Genomic DNA, 19,807 nt, shown 5'->3' on the forward strand with positions numbered 1-19,807 from the left:
CCTGTGAATCTCTGCAAAGCAGCTCTCTGCAAAAAACAACTTGAGGGGGGACAAACCTCCAGATCAGCTGTGATGCAGTTTTAGACCCGCCCCCCTTGCTCTCAATTGAAATGGAAACTGGCTCTTCGAGGGACGCCATCTTGGCTCAACTCGTTGCTCATTTCAGTGCGAAACAGCTGACTCCAGAGCCACACATCGCAGCCAGTTTCAGAGCTAAACCTCCCCAGTAAACGACATGAACACGCCCCCTCCACAAGTGCGCCATATCATTGGTTAATACAGCCGCCCAGCCTCCACAACTGACACACCTAAGTGGTTTATGATGATGTCAGCTGTGGAGTTGCCCGCCCTCTACCTGCTGCTGATTGGTCATGTGTTCAAGTCAAAACTGTTGCCAGATCTGATTGGCTCAAAGGTTGAGGGCGTCTCTCATAGACGGAGAAACATCAAAACAATGAAGTTAGTGAGAGATAATGAGGGATTGTATTCAAAATAAAAGCATAATTTAAAGTCAGCTAAAGAACAAGGGGAGGATCTATGATTCATCTCTTAAATAAACAACACATTTACATACATACTCTCATTATACACATTTATAGAAGTATCATTTATAATTAATATGCACAAATGAAATTAAATCTTATGTTTGCTAATTTAAGAATCAGAAACAGGTTTACTGCCAGGTTGCACGTATAAGGAATTTTCATTAGTGTTGTGCGCATAAAAGTCAAATATATATAGGCCTACTTCAATGTCCTAAAAAATTATGAAAAAAAGAAATAATTGACGTTAAAAATATGTAATATATTCTAAGTGAGAAGAACTGGTATACACATACGAGAATGAGATGAAACATTGACTAGGAGTAAACAGTGTGCTGCGTATAATTAGAACTGCACTATGGTAATAATAATAATAATAATAATAATAATAATGAAAATAATAATGATACAAGTTATGTTAATTTGTTTTTGATTATGTAACTTCTCAGACACACAACTATCCTGCCATAATAATTGTAAATGGTATAGTTCAATATGGAAAAATAAATAATCAATGGAAGAAAAAATAAAAGCACGGAGTAGCAACCCTTTGGAAATCAAACCAGAAGGTAACTCAGCTGTATTTCCATTAAGTACAGACTCCTCCAAACACATTTTAGTTTGAGACTGAAAAACGTCGCCACACACAACACAAAAATTAAGTCTTTTATTTTAAATCGATAACCGGAAGTATTGTTTTAACTCTGTCGGCTTGACACTTGTTTCGCGAAAGATAGAGCATCATCACCATCATCACTCTGTTATGATGAGATGTTTTTCAAGCTTCACGAACACTAACTAGCTATGTGTGCGACCTGCATCTCACACGGACATATGACACTACTATATTCAATATGTAACGCTGTTACTGTTAGCTTGCTTTATAAAGTCATGAATTAGCATCAGTAGGCTGCAGCTAACACGGCTAACGGTAGCTAATGAAGTAGCATTGCTTACATTCCTGACATGTTTGGACTTTTATAAGGGTTTAACTCTTTGAGGAGAAGCTGCTGTTAGATATTAGAGATATAATGTAGTTATCTTTTCTTCACCACGGTTTTAACTGTGGTTTCTAACGTGTTTTACTACTGGGAAAGAGCAAAGTTAAACCTTTACCTCAACTTTCTCAGGTAGGTTTCAGCTTTGTTGACACTGCTTGCTCCTTTAATTACAGCTTAGTCATAAAAAATGAAATGGCATATAACAATGTAGCTTATGTGTAATAACAATGAGTGTTCATATTACTCTTCTTTGGTTTGTTTTGTATCCAGGACCCTTTATGCACACCCTTAAATAAGTAAAGCTGAACTGCATTGGTAGGCTGTATATATATGAGTATACACTAAATTAAAGGGGCAGTTCTAACAATGCCAACCTAGTTCTTTTTCGTGTTTTCTCATGTTTTTTTTCCACTTATACCTATATGACCTAAATCCCAGTTTCTCCACATTTCTCCCCCGCAGCCAGTCCTCCACCATGTGGGTGTGTGTCGCTGTTCTCCTGCTGTGGACGAGGTCAGGAGGATGCACGGACAAAGCCAACACGTCAGATCTCGTAGAATACACTGCGGCCGACTTCTATGACAAATTACACTCCGCCAAGATGATGTTTATCTATTTTGAGCGTCAAGGTAGGACTGCTCTATAACTGTCAAGTGCAAGTAAACAATTCAATCTCCTCGGTGTGCAACACATTTGTCAGAGCTGTCATACACTTCACAAGTTGTCCTTCCCAGCAGAGGATGTTAGAAGCATTTAGCTACTAAGGCACAATCCTTGGTGAGGTGAAAAAAAAGGCCAATTTTGATGGAGTTGCATTTAAATTGGCCTCATTCAAAGTTAAAATATTGCTGTTGTGTCAGCATTTATCCAGACACTTGTCAAGGTGCAGCACAGTAGATAGGGAGTTGATAGATTTAGATCCACATGATGGGAATTTAAAGTATTCCTCGGATTTACACAAAAATGTTGGATTGCTTCTCATAGGGAAGACTGCAACGTGTGTGAAAGTAGTTATTTAATCTGTTCATGGCTCTAAGTGAGCTTCAAATCTACAATGTAAAGTCCGTGTTACAAACTAGGGGGTCTGGCATTCAAAAGATGTGGGTGTTAATTAGTGGAGGAGGGCCCGAGTGCATCTATAGACTGCTCACCAACAATCTTACAAGGTCATTATAAATGGTTCTGTGAGAAATGTGTCTAATTAAGTCTTCATCACAATCTGTGTCAGAATGCTGCTTATCAGTCACGAGGTATGTCAGATGATACGGTGAATGCCTCATACTGTACATCACAGTGCTGCCACATACATTTAAAAAGTAGCAGATACATGTTAACCACTATATACACCGCTCTGTTTTTGCTGCATGTGATTCCCTGTTTCCCCCCCCCCCTCATTTCTTGTTATCTCTGTTCTAATAAAGGTGTAAAATGCCCCATTAGCTCTTTAATGTAGCCAAGCTATTTAGTTGTCATGTCATGGTTGGATTGTAAGTTAGCAAATATCAACTTCCTGCTGAGTCAGTTCAAAATCAACATCCAGATTGTGACTTGTGTGAAAGCTGCAATATATTTGAGGATTAAATTTGTGTCATACATAATAATTGAACAACATCTCACAAGAACCAAACAAAAAAAACCCAGATGAGAGCTTTGAGTCAGAGCTGAAACTGAAAAATGTGACCACAACAGAGAAATATTAATCTTTCATATAATAAAATATTAATAATAATAGTTTTATTGCAATGTTTCCCTTTTTTCTCATTTCAACTTATTAATTTTTATTTGATTCTTGGGAGAATGTGTTGAGTTATGACATAAATTCAATCCTATAGTCACTCAGTGTAATTGTAATTATATTGTGATTGAGTTGCATTATGGGAAGTGTAGTATCTAGGCTTATCGCAGCTTCTCAGGCCTCTGCTGCCCTGATTTTCATAATTCCTTTTTTAATATGTATCTTACAAGTTCACTAATGTTATAGAAATGCGACACTAAATCAGTGGATTGTCCCTTTAATCCACTAATAACCGTATATCTCTCTGCTCTCCTCTGCTTCCAGTCTCTCCAACCATCTCTCTCTTCTTGGTGGAGTTGGAGAAGTCTGCTGAGGTTCTGCAGGATTATGGGATACTGGTGGGCAAGGTAACTGTTGGACTTGTGTGACTCATTTTTTTATTCATTTCAACATTTGAGTAGTAAATCATGACAAATATTGAAAGTCTCTTGCTGTGAGTGTGTGGACTTGATTTATGGTTGGACTATTATGTGATTTTTCAGCCTTCATGCTGAGAATAAATCCTTTGTTCTTTCTGTCTAGGTCAACTGCAATAAAGAGCTGCTTCCCACATACTGTATGAATGAGAGAGTACTGCATACAGCTTTTCTCTTCAGGTATGTTCATGCTGTACTACACTTTCTAGTAGACACACATTATTATTGTGGTATTGTGTTGGAATCTCTTTTGAACTCTTTGACTGTCATTTTCTCTGTCAGGGGCGGTAAGGAGTTCTTGAGTTTTGACTTGGACACTGTGTTTGACGTCAACTCCATCGTCTCCGAAGTCCTTTTGTAAATAAGCAACACTCCTTCACTTATCAGACAGTTTTAAATAACTAATAGTATATTGTGCTTTCATCTTATTTATTTAACATCAGGCAGTTTTATATGTAGTCTCATGCTTTATTTACTATCAGCAGTGCCTTTCAATCAAAACTAAATGAAGCTGTCATCATAGTGTGTAATGAGGAAATGACTCATATTGACCCTGTCCATCCCTCTCTGTCTCTGTGTGTCTCAGGGCAAAGATTAGACGACACATTGTGACAGAAGCACTTATGTGTGGAATAAATAACCATAAAGTAACTCTTATGATATGATTGTAGATAGTAAATAAGTGGCTATTATCCACCACAACCTCGACGTATAAATCACTTGATCACATATAGAAAAATATAAGATAACCCCAGACTTATCCTTTATCATGACAGGTGGATGAAAACATACTTATTGTCTGTCCGTCTCTCTCTCCTCCAGTGCCATCCTACGTGATGAGGTCAAGTACGTCCATTCAGATGCAGACCTGCTGGCCATGGAGAAGACAGCCAGAGGGAAGAAGGATATTGTGCTGGGTTACGTCAGCAGTCTGGGGACACAAGGTGTGGGGGAGCAGGGAGAGGAATGATGTAAAGAGGAAAAAAGTGTCTGGAAACTGATTAATTGACTTATCAGATTAATGGTATTGTTTCTGTTGATCTTATTACTTCAGAGCACAGATCGATGATGGAGACAGCTTACGTGTACGGATCCAAATACCAGTTCATCCTCATAACCGGAGGTCCTGTCTTAAAACACTTGGGGTATGTTTGCTTTTCTCTCATCCTCTTTCTTTTCTATTTATGTCCTCTTATTCATTGTGTGTCTCCTTCTCCATCTTCCCTTCCAGTGTGAATGAATCCTCTCCGTCGTCTCTGGTGTGGTTCCTCCACTGCAGGGCTCACACAGGGTTCATGACTCCAATGATCTCTGAGCGATGCCCTTTGACCCGTATGAGGAAACCCCTCTCCACCCTCAGCCTGCACTCCTTCCTGCAGCTCATGGAGGCTCCACTAGTGGTAAAGTGGATGATCTTTCAGCAAAGATTTCTTAGTTTTGGAAGATTTTTCTACAGCTGAAACAATTAGAGTGTGAATCAGTTAGTTTGAGCTATTTAGAGAATCAATTAAATGTAATTTTTGAAGCAGAGATGCCAAAACTTTGCTTTTACTGCTTTCCTTTATGTGAGATCACTAGATTCTCATGTTTTAAAGGCTGAATGACTAACAAATGAATCAAGACAAAGATCTGGAGAGGACTTGATGATGAATAACTTTTATTTGCAGAGGGTTTATCCTTTCAAAAGAGGAGAACTTTACAACTTACAATTTAATTTAATCAACCATTAATTGTTTGATTGATAAAATAAAAAGCCACAATAATTTACCAGAGCCCACAATGGCTTCTTCAAATGTCTTGTTTAATTCAACCAACAGTCCAAAACTCAGTGATATTCAGTTTACCGGCACACATGTCAAAGAATAGCAGCAAATTCTCATTCTCTCGTTTGTCATGTTTGCTTAAAAAATAATTAAGATGAATAATAAATAAAATAGTCGTCAGTTGATTAATCAGCTGATCATTTCAGATAGATAGAACCTTATTGTCACTGTGAAAACACAATGAAAATCAGTTTGTGGCTCTTCAGCAAAAAATAAATGAATGAATAGAATAACTAAATGAGACATCAATATTAAAACACACATTAAGCTTCCTGTGGGTGCTAAAGAGGTCACTGCTCTCCACACTTCAAATTCATTCCTTCATCTAAAATGTCATCTTAATTTTGTATGAAAGAATTCAGTTAAAAATGTTTAAGGTGAAAATCATGTCTAATAGTTCAATATGTTTCTGCATCCTCCACTACCAGTCTGAAGTGTATGAAGACCCTTCTGCAGTCCAGCCCCCCCAGTTCCCCTACCAGCAAACCCCCCAGGTCTTTCTATTCTCTCGTCCTGCTACCGAACACCTTGACCTGGAGACGGCCACCACTCTGGCCTGGAGGCTGCGCGGCCTGGCCCTGCTGCTGATCGTACACAGGTGCATACAGTACATCATCAGTGTATGGTAGTAGTTTTTCTGTGGAGTTGAAAGTTTTGTATTGAACACATCACACATGCTGGATTTTCATCTAATACAACATAGAATTTAATCTTGTCATATTTTTCCATATTCTTTGTTAATCTTGTTCTCTTTCTCTCTCTGTGTGTGTGTGTGTGTGTGTGTGTGTGTGTGTGTGTGTGTGTTTTATCAGGGAGAGTCCTGCTGTGAAAACCCCTGACGAGTATAATGCTGCTTACAGGCTGCCTGAGATGGTATGATGATGATGACATTCATACAAACATAATAACTACTTTTTAGTTTTACTCATGTATGTTTTACCTTTTCATGTGTGTTCAATGTTAAACTTTCAGGGTTCAGAGGTGAAACTCTTGATCTTACACAATCTCGATGAGGTCATGGAGCTCTTTATTCATCAAGAGAAAGAGGCAGACGGGGAAGAGGAGGAGGACGAGGTAGAGGAGGAGGAAGATGAGGAGGAATATTCACATTTCGGTAAAGTGTTTTATGTTATAAAAGATGATAGAAATCAAACTAGAAAAGGAGTATGAGATGTGTATATTTATGTGTTTCTGTGTTTGACTTCAGGCAATTTAGATGATGAAATTGCAGATATCGTCTATGAAAACAGAGGAAACCTGCCTGACATGGACTCAATCACCCATCTGACTGCTGACGACTTCCACGCTGCAGTAGCACAAAGCAGCCTGACGGTGGTGCTCTTCTACCTCAAATGTAAGACAATCTGCACATTGGGTGACATTAATGTGTTATCACTGCTGGAAATGTGCTCTTCCTTTATTTTTCAATGAATTCAATTTAAAGTGACATTAAATGTGGATGGTATTAAATGTAGTTTGTATTTTCTACCACCAGGGGATGCTGTTTCTATGGCTTTTCTCAGCTCCTTCATTGAAGTTGCAGAGAGACTTTCAGGTACACAGGACAGCACAATATGAACTGTTTGCCTGTTGTGATGTTTATTTTTACTCCCTGATTTATTATAATTATCTTGTTAATAATTCCTCATTTGTAACACAGTTGGAAGATTGTGTCATTTATTGAACTAATATGAATGAAAAACATGATCTCTTCAGATTCTGAGGTCGACGACGTTCAGATGAGCGCCGTCGACTGTGGCGAGTGGACCGACCTCTGCACCGCTCAGACGGGCAGTTCCCTCCCGATCCCTTTCCAGCCAATCACAGCTTTCCCCAGCGTCCTGCTGCTCCGACCCCAGGAGTCAGCCCAGCATTACAGAGGAATGCTGGGTAGTGAGGGGTTGCATCGCTTCATCATGATGTGAGACGTTTGCTTATTTTTAATCAAAAAGACTGAGTTACAAGCATTTAAAGGCTTAAAAAGTGGGGTTATTTAATAGCGTTTGTCTAGTATAGTATTCTAATGAAAGATGCAATCATGTTGCATCATGGGAAATGGAGTATCCAGTGATTTTGATCCATACCAGCAACTAAAAGTCACAATATCTCTTCTATCTCATCTTCTGTTGCTGGATTACAATCATTAAAATGTTCAACCAGCCGATTACAAAGACTGCAGCCCAAATACAAACAAAATCATTGATTGTCATCAGCATGCAAGCAAACTACCACCAAAGCAAACTGAATCTAATAATGTATGAAATACTGTGGTAAAGGAAAGACAAAATGCACGGATGTTTGTCTTGGATATCATTACAATCTGTACCAGGGACATAAAACTGGCTGCATGAGTGAATAAAGGAAAGACATGTTTGTAAATAGGATTAAAAATGAGATTAAAGGAGATATTCAATGAGAAGTGTTTGCATTGCCAACCTTATCACTTCTTGTCCATTTGACCTCAGCATAACCATAAATAATCTGGTATTTACACACTGCTACAAACAAACACACACAGGAAACACGCTGATATATTAGCTGGGCCACATGTAAACACACCCAAACATAAATAAATTGCTCAAAAGAAAGCAAACTGCCTTTTTGAATTTGGAGGAAATGCTGCTGCTGTTTGAAGAGAGCTTACACAACTCTCGCTGGTTCATCTCCATATCTCTTATTATATATTATATGTCTATCTACTCACACATGTATTTACGTACACTTTATCTATTCTTCATCCAGGAGTCGCCCACCTTCTCCCGTACCACTGTCCACCTTAGAGGAAGTGACATCATTTCTTCAAGAAGTGCCTTACCCTGAGCTGGCAGGCTATAATATTGACAGAGTGCTGGGACTAGTCAAAACACACACACATACAGGTAAGAGGTTATGATTACAGGTTATTGATGACCTGTTCTCATGCACATGAATGAGGCAATAGAGAAAACTCAATAAAAATAAGTTTAAATTGGGCCAAGAGCTTGAAATAAACTGCTCCCTAGTGCTGTACTTGTATGTACATTGTATTCTCACCACCTTCTTTTATTGTTATTTATTGCATTAAACTGATGCCACGAACTTCACCTTAAAAAGCTGCAGCCATGGCCGTAGCTACCATTGAGGACACCGAGGTCATGTCCTCTGTATTTTTTTTCTTTAAGTTTTGTTTTATTGAGAAATGAAAATAGCATCAACGGACTGTCACGTGACACGTAGCTACTTGCAGATACCGCTGCCATGTCAAAACGAAAGTAGACAGCTGGAAATTTCTTCACTGGCCCCGGCCCCGGTGTTATGTCCCAACTGGTTTCCAATTTACTGCTTTCCTTACCGAACAGCTCCAGCGCTTCTGTTAGCAGATTCGTCACAAATTCACAAATATAGGCTACAGCATATTACTGGAGATTTTTCAGTCGCAGTTATATAGTGCTCACTTCCAGAAAAAAATATGCGACTTGCAAATTGCCTCAGATCACAATATGTAATCTACATTTGTGAATTGGACTTGACCTGATTTTGCAAACTGTTCATTCATTGGATGAGTCCTTTTCTCCCTTTCCCAGCAGGCCGCGCTCCATTCCACATTTTAAGAACAAACAAAGAAAGTAATATATTACAGTTATAGTTTTTTAAATATACAACCATGGAAGTTGTAGAATACTGAAATAGGAGTTGATTTAAGTTGCAAAATTGGAAGTGATAAGAAAGAACTGGCCCACAAGAGTGACCATGACTGAGAAATGCACAGCAAGAAAGCATTATAAATACATCATGGATTACACATTATTTATATGTAACATAATATCTTGTTTTTGACCTCGGTATTTGGAAAATCCTGGCTACGGCCTTGGCTGCAGCACAGTTCACTCCTTACTGAGCCTACCCACAGCTGGATAGCATGCACCATCACTGAAATGTGTTGGCTTATCATTCATCTCTTTTCCTCTGGTAATAAAATCATATGGCATTATAATGTTGATGATGTGTGTCTGTCCCGGCAGGATCGCAGGTGTTTACTGAAGCAGCGAGGTCATTAAGAGGGGAGGTGCTGACTGGGTTGCTGACAGATGAGCTGGCAGAGAAATGGTAACAGCTTTATAAAGTCACTCATTCCTCTTTCAAGGTTGTCTTTGACTATCATCTTCAAGTGCTCGCATGTCTTCAACACAGAGAGAAAATGATGTTGTCTATGCTCTTTTAACTCTTAAAAGTTGTACTTGTAATTGCACTTAAAGACAGAATGAAATGGTAAAAGAGGTTTATGTTAGGGTACAATTCTAGTCAGATATTGAAAGAAACTTTGGAAACTTTTTTATCATATAATATGTGTTTGATAAGTTGGATGCTTTTTTCAGTTTGTGTGTGTGTGCATGTGTAAAGAGTTCATTTGCAAGCCATTCTTAAAATGAACAAATACCTTTTTTATTGACACTCCCTGAAGCACACATAAAAATCATGATTTAGGATCCTGATTTTTTTTTTGTGTGCATGTGTTCTTTGCTTATGTGTGTGTGTATATGTGCGTGTGTGTGCGTGTGTGCATGTTGGTCATGCAGGGCGGCAGAACACACCGTGGACCTTCCTGCAGTTTTGGTGTTTCCATCTTGGAGAACACCCTCTCATCCCTCCACGCTGCCTCTGCTCCCCTCCGCTGAAGAGCTGCTCTCACATATTAACACTGCGCTGCAACATCCGCTGGTAAATCAAACCGTGTGTGTCTGTGTGTCTGTGTGTGGGTGTGTGTTTAAACATTTTGTGCTCTTATCATTTTAGTGGTAATAAACATAAATGTACCCAAAACTCTAAATCCCTAGGTTTCCTAACCCAGATTGTTTTACATCTCATGAAATGAAATAGTTGTAAATAAATGGTAGGGATGTAACTTCTTGGAAGATTGTGAAAGCCAGGATGGAATTATTCACAGTATGTCACAGATAACAAGCACCATATGTGGATTCACGTAGTTTAGACGTTCCCTCAGTACATCCATGGTCAGAATAATGCGGTTGAGTTTACATTGGCTGATGTAAACAAATGTAACAGACTGATGTGAAAGCAGCTATCTGTATTCAAGATGTTTCTCAACAAGTTCAGCCCTCCCTCCAAGTGTTTATTGTGCTGCTTTCCACTTATGAATTTGGCTCTAGATGAGTTTAATGTCCAGGGTCAGGGGTCTGATTCCCAAATTCCTGTCTTTGTATTTGAAGGCACTTTGGATGAAGAATCCAACCAGTAACACATTCTCCCTCTTGGTGGCACTGTTGCCCTTATTTTATAAATCCTGTAATGCAGCAATGTTTTTCTTTTAATAAGAAAGTGATTGAGGGACCGTATGGAAGACAGAAAATGAAGAAGGAATTATAATATCTATTTTTTATGATGGGAGTGATTTTATTATTATTTTTCTTTCCCTGCATTTATATTTTAATTTAGCCTTCCTTTGTGAGGACAGCTATTAGCACAACATCACATTAGTGTAGCAAGATGAAACATACTGACTGTGGCAACTGTACAAATATTTGTTATGTATGTGCAACCAACACTTAAATATTAATTTATACATGTATGACTGTAATTTTCCTTAGGTGTAAAATGGGAGTTTACTGGTAACATTTAGTGTTTCTTGGTTCAAATGTAGAGAGTTAGGCTGGAATATTTGGTAAAAGGGAGAGAAAAAGAAATGAAGTATTGCTAGTGTCACTTTTACTGTGTTTATGACTATTGTTACACATCAATATATAATATTTAATGTTATATTGCTTCCCTCATGTTTTTAATAGTTAAATAAGTTCAACCATCTCGATACTGTTATATTACTTTTTAAAAATGGGATGAGGGTTTCCTTCTCTTCTCTTCTTTTTAATTATTTCAATTCATTTATTTTTTAAGGATAGGGTCTACAGTAAATAACCATTTAAACTGCCTATTAAAAAGTTTTTAAAAAAGTGAAGCATATGGTTCAGCCCCTCCCCACCCTAATAATTTGTGTACAGTCCCTTAAATCATTTCAATTTTTAATTTGACACTGCTCGTATTACTTTGCTTAGCTTAGTAAAATAATTGCTGCCTCCAACATATTTTGACAATGACAGGCTGATCTGGTGTTATATAAGTAAAGTGTGGAGGCTTCAGTAATTATAAACCATCACTGATATTTAGTAAAAACTGTGCTTTGCTCTGATTTTCTTTATTATTTATTCTGGATGTTGTTGAAGCATCAGCATCCACCTTTCAGCTGCTCCATGTTGACTTTACAAACTTATTTATTCTACTTTGATTCTCTGTTGTATCTCCAGCCTGAGCTGACGGTGGAAAACCTTCCATCCTTCCTCACCCTGGGCAAAGCCCTCCTCCTCCTCTTTGTGGGAGAAGAGGAGGACGAGATCGGGCGGAGGCAGAACAAGGCGCTGGTGGAGGAGATGAGAGGAGCGGTAGAGTCGGGAGGGGAGAGAATGGAAAGATACCTGGCCTGCTGGATCCACCTGTACGTACATCAATCAATACCATCAATCATTCTTCTGTCAGCACTTGTTCATACGCTGCTGTTTGATCTCAAATCTTATATATTATATTATAAAACGTTTTTTCATTCAAATATGTGGACTCACCCTGTTATCTGGCGTTAGTTGATCTACTCCGTTCATCTATCATGTACATAGCCAGAAACAATACTCTGGTCTTGATTTGATTAAATAGTCATCTTATTTGATTTTCTTCTTATCTGTAGCTGAATATATTTTGTGTGTATTTTTAGTGGACGTACACCAGCTGGTATGTCTGTCCTGGGGTCATACCTGGGCTCTATGCCCCCCCTCCCTGCTCTGGTCCTCACTCATTTGCCCTCCAGAGGTGAAATCTACCAGTATCCACCCAGCACCCCCATCATGACCCCCTCTGTGCTGCAGTGGCTGAAGAGGGTCAAGGACGGGACTGAGTCATCAGCAGGTAAGGAGGAGAGGAGAGACGAGAGTATCACTAAAATCCTCATAAATATGCTGAGAAACCCACTGAGTACTAATATCATTTTTAATATTATCCAATCCATCTTTTATTTTATTTTGTGTCTCAGCATCATTCTGAAAGTTAACCAAGGACTAAAAACACTTGTGAATTTAGTGTTATTACAACAGCTTTTATGGAGCTCTGCATAAAAATGGGAAAAAAGAGTATTATAAAATAGCTCCATTTTCTTGTGTAGGCATTATATGAATAGGCTATAGATTATATATGCAAAAATATGATGTAAAATGAAGTCTCATAATGAAATCTACCATTAATCCATTTACAGTTGGTTGTATGAGAACACTCCCAAGCCACTCTTAGCTTATAAATAAACATAATACAGTTATAGGAGTTGATAATCAGCTGTATCCAATCACATTGATGCTGCATCTTTCATGCACATTACTGCTGCATAAATAAATTCCATCTTTTATCCACGGAAAACATGGAATTTATCTTCTCTTCCTCTCTCTAATCCCCTTTTCATACTTCCTGTTGACATATGAGCCCTTGCATGTCATCCAATCTTGGGAAAATACACTGTAAGAATATATAGCTTAATTATAAGATATCATCTGAAATGGAAAGCTCCATCTGTAATAAAAGTAAATTAATTCATGATCTGCTTTCTGATGCTCGTTTGCGTGCAAGTGCGTTATCTCAAGAACTGCATTTTCCATCTTTCCCCATTTTTGAGGTCTTGGTATTTGTGGAAGGGATGTTCTCTTTTTCATCCCACACGAGGCCAGTTTAAAAATGGAAAGAAATGTTGCCAAAAAGATTTTTTAAAATAAACTTGGAATGTGGTGTCTCAGCCTGAACTCCATCAGGAGGTTCATGACAGGTTCACACACCTCTGGAGCTAAAGCAGCAGAGACAGAAATCATTTCCTACATTTCAAAAAGTTGATTACATGCTTTTATTCCTGAATCCTGAAAGTAGTTAACCGATAATGAGGTTTTCTAAAAAGTCGTCTAACGAGATTTTGAGAGTGAACATCCTGCTCGGTTGAGTGGTTCAATGTCCCCCAGTTCAATTTAAACCTTTATTGCATATCCAGATATTGCCCCCCCCCCCTCGTATTTCCTGTTTCTGAATTTCCACGATTATCAAATAAAGACAAGAAAAAAAAAGCCTGCACCAACCACAACCAATTCAAACAAACAGCAGCAAATTCACACAGTTCACATTTATTCACACAAAAAGCCTAAAAACCTCAAACCAGAAGCCAGAGAGAAAGTATGCTTCCTGACATTTTCCCGTATATTACTATAAGGCAAGTACAGTATGATTCACACAGTGGTTTACTCATGTTGGCTTCTGATCTGACAAACTCCCAAGAGGGCCAGATGCTCTTCTGAGTCCTTCTCCCTATCAGTACAGTTAACAGTGGGGTGAATCTCAAGAATGAAAACGCCACTTGTTTTCTGAGTCACTTCCCATCTGTGTTCACTGTAACCACTCTCTAAATGAAATGAGTCAGTAGTTTCTTACCTCTTCTTTTTTTTAAATCTTTTTCTGTAAGTAAGATCTTATCTGGACCCGCTGTTCAGGATTAGTTTATAGATCTAGCTTGTCTCTACTCTATCTGCATTCTGAGCACTTTACTGATTGCCTGGCTTTACAGTATGTTACTTTAATAAAATGACGTTCAAACTGCAGCATTGATTCTCCAGTCTGCTGTTATCTCCCTCATACATGCAGCGATAGGATGCAGCTTATATTGGATATGCATTTCCACCTGGATAACTGCAGTCAGCACATTCTCAGCACACTACCTGCTATATGCATTAACACACATTTTCCAGTACACAATTTCAATACCAGATTTAACCTGCACATAGATCCCATTTGTACTGGACAGTATGTAAGGGTCTGTTTGGTATGGTTTAACTGAATTAAACCTGACCTATGTGTTTTACACGTTATTGTGATTCCTGTTAATCTACATTTTCTCTAATTTTTCAATTTTTTCAAAATTCGTGCCAAAGTGAAATGCCTGTAAATGTGAAACTGCAGCTTCAAAGTCTGAGGGAGACGAACTAGGGCCGGACCCATACTGGATTTTTGGGGCTGATGCTGAAACCGATATTAGGGAGTTTAAAAAAGTCAGATATCGATATATCGGGCGATAATCTAATATATACAGGATATATATGTGGTTATCAAACACTTGTGATAAAGATGTGTGATTGAGGCATGATATATTACAGTTGAATTCCATATACATACAATGCTGCCTATATAACTTCAAAAATCAGGCCCTAAGAGTTAAAATCAAATGTTTTTCAGATGTAGGAAAAAGTAAAAGACATTAAGGGGATGCCATTAAAGGATCAGTACTAACTTGATTTAATTGACTTTATCCAGAGTAAATAAAAAAGAGTGAGGTGAGTTGTGTGTCTCATGAGTTTAAATGGATTAAGAATGGCAGTAAAGTATGGAGCAGGGCATCTGTTAAAAAGAGAGCAAGATGATCACAAGGTTGGAATTACATCAAATGAATTTATAGTCTAAGAGAAAATGAACAGTCTGATGTCTACCTTATTCTCCAAATGTTTAAAGGTAATATCTCATCATTTTTACATTATGATACAGCTGTTTTTGCCATTGGTGAAACAGCGACAGGGCATTCGTCTGCTCTGCCTGTGAGCAATGTAAAAGGTATGTGTAAGAGGCTTCCAGCTAAGCAGCTACATGTATAATGATCGTAAAAAAAACGTTAAAAGGGGTCTTTAAATCAGAGTGCTGCTGATTGTTGAGGTAACTTCAGACTGTCTGGACCCATTAACCTCTGACCTTTGACCTTTGAACTCTGTAGACAGGTGAGGGACAAGATAAGATGCTGGTTTCGCTGTGACTTGTCTCAGTCATCCCGAACTGAGAAACCAGAGACCTGCAGCCTTTAGAGAAGCAGAGCGACTTTAAGCCTCTTGTTTTTACTTCCTGGGTTTCCATGGCAGCAGTTTCAAAACTCTTGTCAGTGTCTAGAAGTGAAGGCTGACTCAACTGTTTCTGCTCTCAAGCTCAGTTACCCTCATTATGTGGCATTATTTAATATCACAGAAGTCATTCATCAATATATTGTATTGTAATCCTATATCTTGTGTGTGTGTATGTGTGTGTGTGTGTGTGTGTGTGTGTGTGCGTGTGTGTGTGTGTGTGTGTGTGTGTGTGTCTCTGTAGGGATGTTGGGTGAGTATAGCTGGCCTCCCTCCGTCAAACACTACGACTTCCTAAAGATCATGGACCAGGAGGACCCTGGCTTCGCTCAGCAGCTGTCTCCTAAAGTGGAAGACAAAGAACAAGAAGAACAAGAAGAGGAAGAAGAAGAGGAGGAAGAAGAGGAGGAAGAAGAAGAGGCAGAGGTGAATGTGGAAGATGATGTGGTGATAGAGGAGACTTCAGATTCCTCCTCCAGCTCCTCCACTCCTGATCCTCACCCTCACTCTGAGCTGTAACGTAAGACTGAAAGGAGCCACTGATTAAACATGTTTGTCCATTCATTCTGTCCTTCAGTTATTTCCTTTTTTTTTTTAGATATACATTTTTAAATATACTCTTTATTTTTGTATTATGCTGCATTTATCACACTACTGTTGAATTGCATGACATTTCGTATTAATGCAGAGTTAAAGATGGCACCGTAAAGACTGTGAAATTCAAAGTTGTTACACATTTTAATGCTGATATTTTATGTTGGTTGTATTTCTATGAATTCCTGTTTATGACATGACACACATTGTGTACGTGTTTAAACAGAAGTGTTTACAGGAACTTTCATTTCTTGCTTTTATACTTGTGACTAATTCCCAGTCTGTGGTTTCACCTGGACAGCTGACAACACCTCTGACAATGCCACAAATCTTTTTTTCCTTTCCCTTTCAGTTAAGCTCAGCTGGTAAAGCAAACTTGAGTTAAGCAGAATAACACTGAGCTGATTGCAGTTAGTCAAACAATGTTTTTGATAAAGGGTTACAGACACATTCACGGCTTATGTTCCAAACTATGAAATCACTCTAATCACAAATAATACTTGTTGACACATTTTGCAGTGGTAGGTGCTTTATATGCCCAGATCAAATCAGTCAGTTGTGTGTTTTTTTAATGCAGCTATAAAATTCTTGACCTTAATAAGCACTAGAGTGAGCTGAACCAACATTCTCTAGTGGTGGAAAACAACTCTGAAGTTACTTTCAAGTACAATTTTCAGGTTCTTTAAATTAATACTTTAATATTTCAATTTGATGTTTTTTATACTTCCACTCCACTAGATTCCACAGAGAAATATTGTACTTTTTATTCCACCTAATTGACTTTGCTGGTTAATATTCTACATTATTCCACATAATATGGGCTTATAAAATGTAATGCAGTTTAATATTGCTGACACAAGTGTGCATTATTTGTCCAGCAATGAAATACCACTTAAACATGCTTAGATAATACAATCTACACTCAATTTCAAGTAGGATTCTCAATACAGGACTTGTCATTGTTCACTGTTGTATTGCTGATTTCCCCCCCAAAGTAAACTGTATATTTCTTTCACCGCTGACACTCCACAACCACTACATTCTGTTTGCACACATGATAATTAAGGCCTTGATACAACACATAAAAGATAAAGTAAGCATCCTGAAGTGTATACTAGTACTACCTCTTGAATTGTGTCTCCTCTGTAGAATGAGCTACATGTATCTAAAAGGGTCAGCCAGCAGCAATAAGGTAATAACTGCAGCCTCACATTAAAATACAATCATTCTAAATCTGTGGATCACTGTTTCTAATTAGTTAACTATGCTTTAAAATTGTTTATATGTATTCACAGTTACTTGGAATCGCCTGTTAGCCTCCTTAAAAATGGAAGTAAAGCTGTGTTTAGACTTGAAAAAAAATGAATCATCAAAATCATTCTTCAGTACCAGTAAGCCTTCCCACCATCCCAATCACTCACATAAACAGAAAAAACGCAGAAAATTTTCTGCAGAATTACCACGACTTTATAACCCATTTAAATGTTTTAACTGTTACCATATCTGCCAACTCATATAAAGTCACACCATGCGCGGAAATCGCAGTGACTTCAGGTGAAGGATATGTAAATCCTGGAAATACCTTGGAAAGTCTACTGACGTGCGTTTTCCCATCATTCCACCTCCTGTCTGGTTCAGGCATGTGTAGTTATTCCCAGTGGTTGATTTTAATTAGTTGGTTTCTTGGACCTTTAGTTGTTTGAAGCAATTAGTGTCTGCTTTTTATTTGTAATAAACCCATATGAATTTTTAGCTTCAACGTTTGTCAAATTGCTGAGTTTGTCTTCTTATTGAGCCAGTAGACTGAGCTTTAGATCCAAAATTGACAGTTTAAGTTCTATTAAACACATTGAGTGTAATGAAATTAAACAATTGTTCATAAAAAAACAAAAATCTCATGTGTCTGGGACCCTTTGCGACCCACCTGAAACAAGCCAGGAGTCCCCTAACTATTTATATTATCTATAACTGCTACTCGACTAACTGTAAGTTTAAACATCCACTCCAGACTTTTCTGAAGTAATAAATCAAAGTCAAATACTCAACTTCTACTCTACTAAACTAATACAAACAATAATGTGTGTCTGATATGGTGTTTCCAGAAGCTACATGTGTCTAAACAATGACTGATATAATATCCTTAATATAACATCTACTCCATCCCCCTCATTTAAAAAGATCAGAAACATGTAAAAAGCCTATATTTAATATCAGAAGCTTATTTGCCAGACACAAGATGTCTCCTACTTAACTGGAAAGTTCGTTCTCAGTATTTGTGCACTAAAAGCTTCAAGTTTCCACATCACACTAAGTAAATTAAATATAGCCCAGGATAAATTGGATTTTCAATGAACACAGAGAAACGTTCCACTATCAGGAGATGAATGTGACAGCCAGTCTTATACCCTGCACAATGAAGCCCAAACATTCAACTGAAGGAACAAAAAGAAAAACATATTTTTGAGTGAAAGCGACTTCAATAATAAGACTTGATAAGAGCGATCACGCACAGATCTCTAGATGTGCTGTGCAGGTGTCCCGCGAGATCACACGGTATTGCAGTGATCACGCGATATTTCTACAATGTTTACAGCTTTAGCAGTAGCAGCAGAGTAAAAGCCATCAGGTAAGTGTTTATTTTATTAAACTCCTGGTGTACTTACAAACTTTTCAATGCATGGATTTATGAGTAAAGACCCTATTTGTACTGCTGTAGAAGTTTGATAACAATCCAGACATTATTAATGGGGTCATTTACCAGATACACTGGTGGTCCCGTTAGCGCCTGTACTAACATTCGGCTGATGGCTCTAACTCCACTATTTTCCGACCAAATGAAAATAAACGGCTTAGGTGGTGTTTAAATAGACTTCATGGTGCATGTGACGCTAGGTCAAAATTACACCGAACCATCGCTTTAAGGACTTATGTCAACAAGCAAAGTTAGAGTCAGCATGGACAATACATCAGAGGCCTGTACTACGAAGTTGGATTAACATACCCTGGATATCTCTCCATTACCTGGGTTGACTTACCCAGACATTCTCAATCATGATAAACGGTACTATGAAATTGTTTATCAACTCGGTAATTGAACCAAGGGTTTTCCAATATTGTTCAAAACACATCATCCAGGCCAAAAGCAACACTGTTGCTGCAGCAAAAGCCAGGAAGGAATGCTGGCAGAAAATAGAACATAACCTGCTCTGGAGCAGGTTAGCCGTTCAGCATAAGTTACCATGGTGATTTACCCCAGTAAGAAGTGAACCAGCGTCGTAAGATGGAAAACCCAGGGTTAACCCTGAAGTTATCTCGATAAGAGAAAATCCAGCTTCGTAGTACAGGCCTCTGGACCTTAAATAACAAGTAAGTCAAAATACATGTGTTTTTTTGTGCTAACTGACTCTAGCTTGTCTAATAATGTTGATTAAACTGGGCTTAAGAAATAATATTGGTTTACAGTGACATTATGAACATTTGCATCCAAAATTCAAAATGATCTGCACAAATGGATCCACCCCACACAAATGGAATGTCCCAAATATGAAATCAGAGTTGTAAAAGTTGTAAAATGCAAAATGAACGCAATAGCTTACATATAGCCTATACTCATCCTGTGGAGTTTTCATTGCTCTGACTCCGTCTCCTGGTCCTCCTGAGAGGCAGGTGAGTCCCGCTGCGAGTCTCCGTCT

The 19,807-nt window shown here is 38.3% G+C and overlaps 1 protein-coding gene across 1 annotated transcript; it reads left to right on the top strand.

Moving 5' to 3' along the window:
- The first annotated feature begins 1,536 nt into the window (after positions 1-1,536).
- On the top strand, positions 1,537-16,079 carry txndc16 (thioredoxin domain containing 16). The gene is made up of 20 exons (XM_053314322.1): positions 1,537-1,672; positions 2,006-2,172; positions 3,603-3,685; positions 3,861-3,934; positions 4,037-4,111; positions 4,577-4,698; positions 4,809-4,899; positions 4,986-5,154; positions 6,006-6,175; positions 6,390-6,450; positions 6,550-6,691; positions 6,785-6,931; positions 7,073-7,132; positions 7,294-7,498; positions 8,320-8,456; positions 9,579-9,663; positions 10,134-10,275; positions 11,874-12,061; positions 12,332-12,522; positions 15,766-16,079. The coding sequence occupies exons 2-20, from the start codon at positions 2,019-2,021 to the stop codon at positions 16,038-16,040; spliced, it is 2,571 nt and encodes an 856-aa protein (XP_053170297.1). The 5' UTR covers positions 1,537-1,672; positions 2,006-2,018; the 3' UTR covers positions 16,041-16,079.
- The last annotated feature ends 3,728 nt before the right edge of the window (positions 16,080-19,807 follow it).

Source organism: Scomber japonicus, chromosome 24, assembly GCF_027409825.1.
Source record: "Scomber japonicus isolate fScoJap1 chromosome 24, fScoJap1.pri, whole genome shotgun sequence".
NCBI classification, from domain to species: domain Eukaryota; kingdom Metazoa; phylum Chordata; class Actinopteri; order Scombriformes; family Scombridae; genus Scomber; species Scomber japonicus.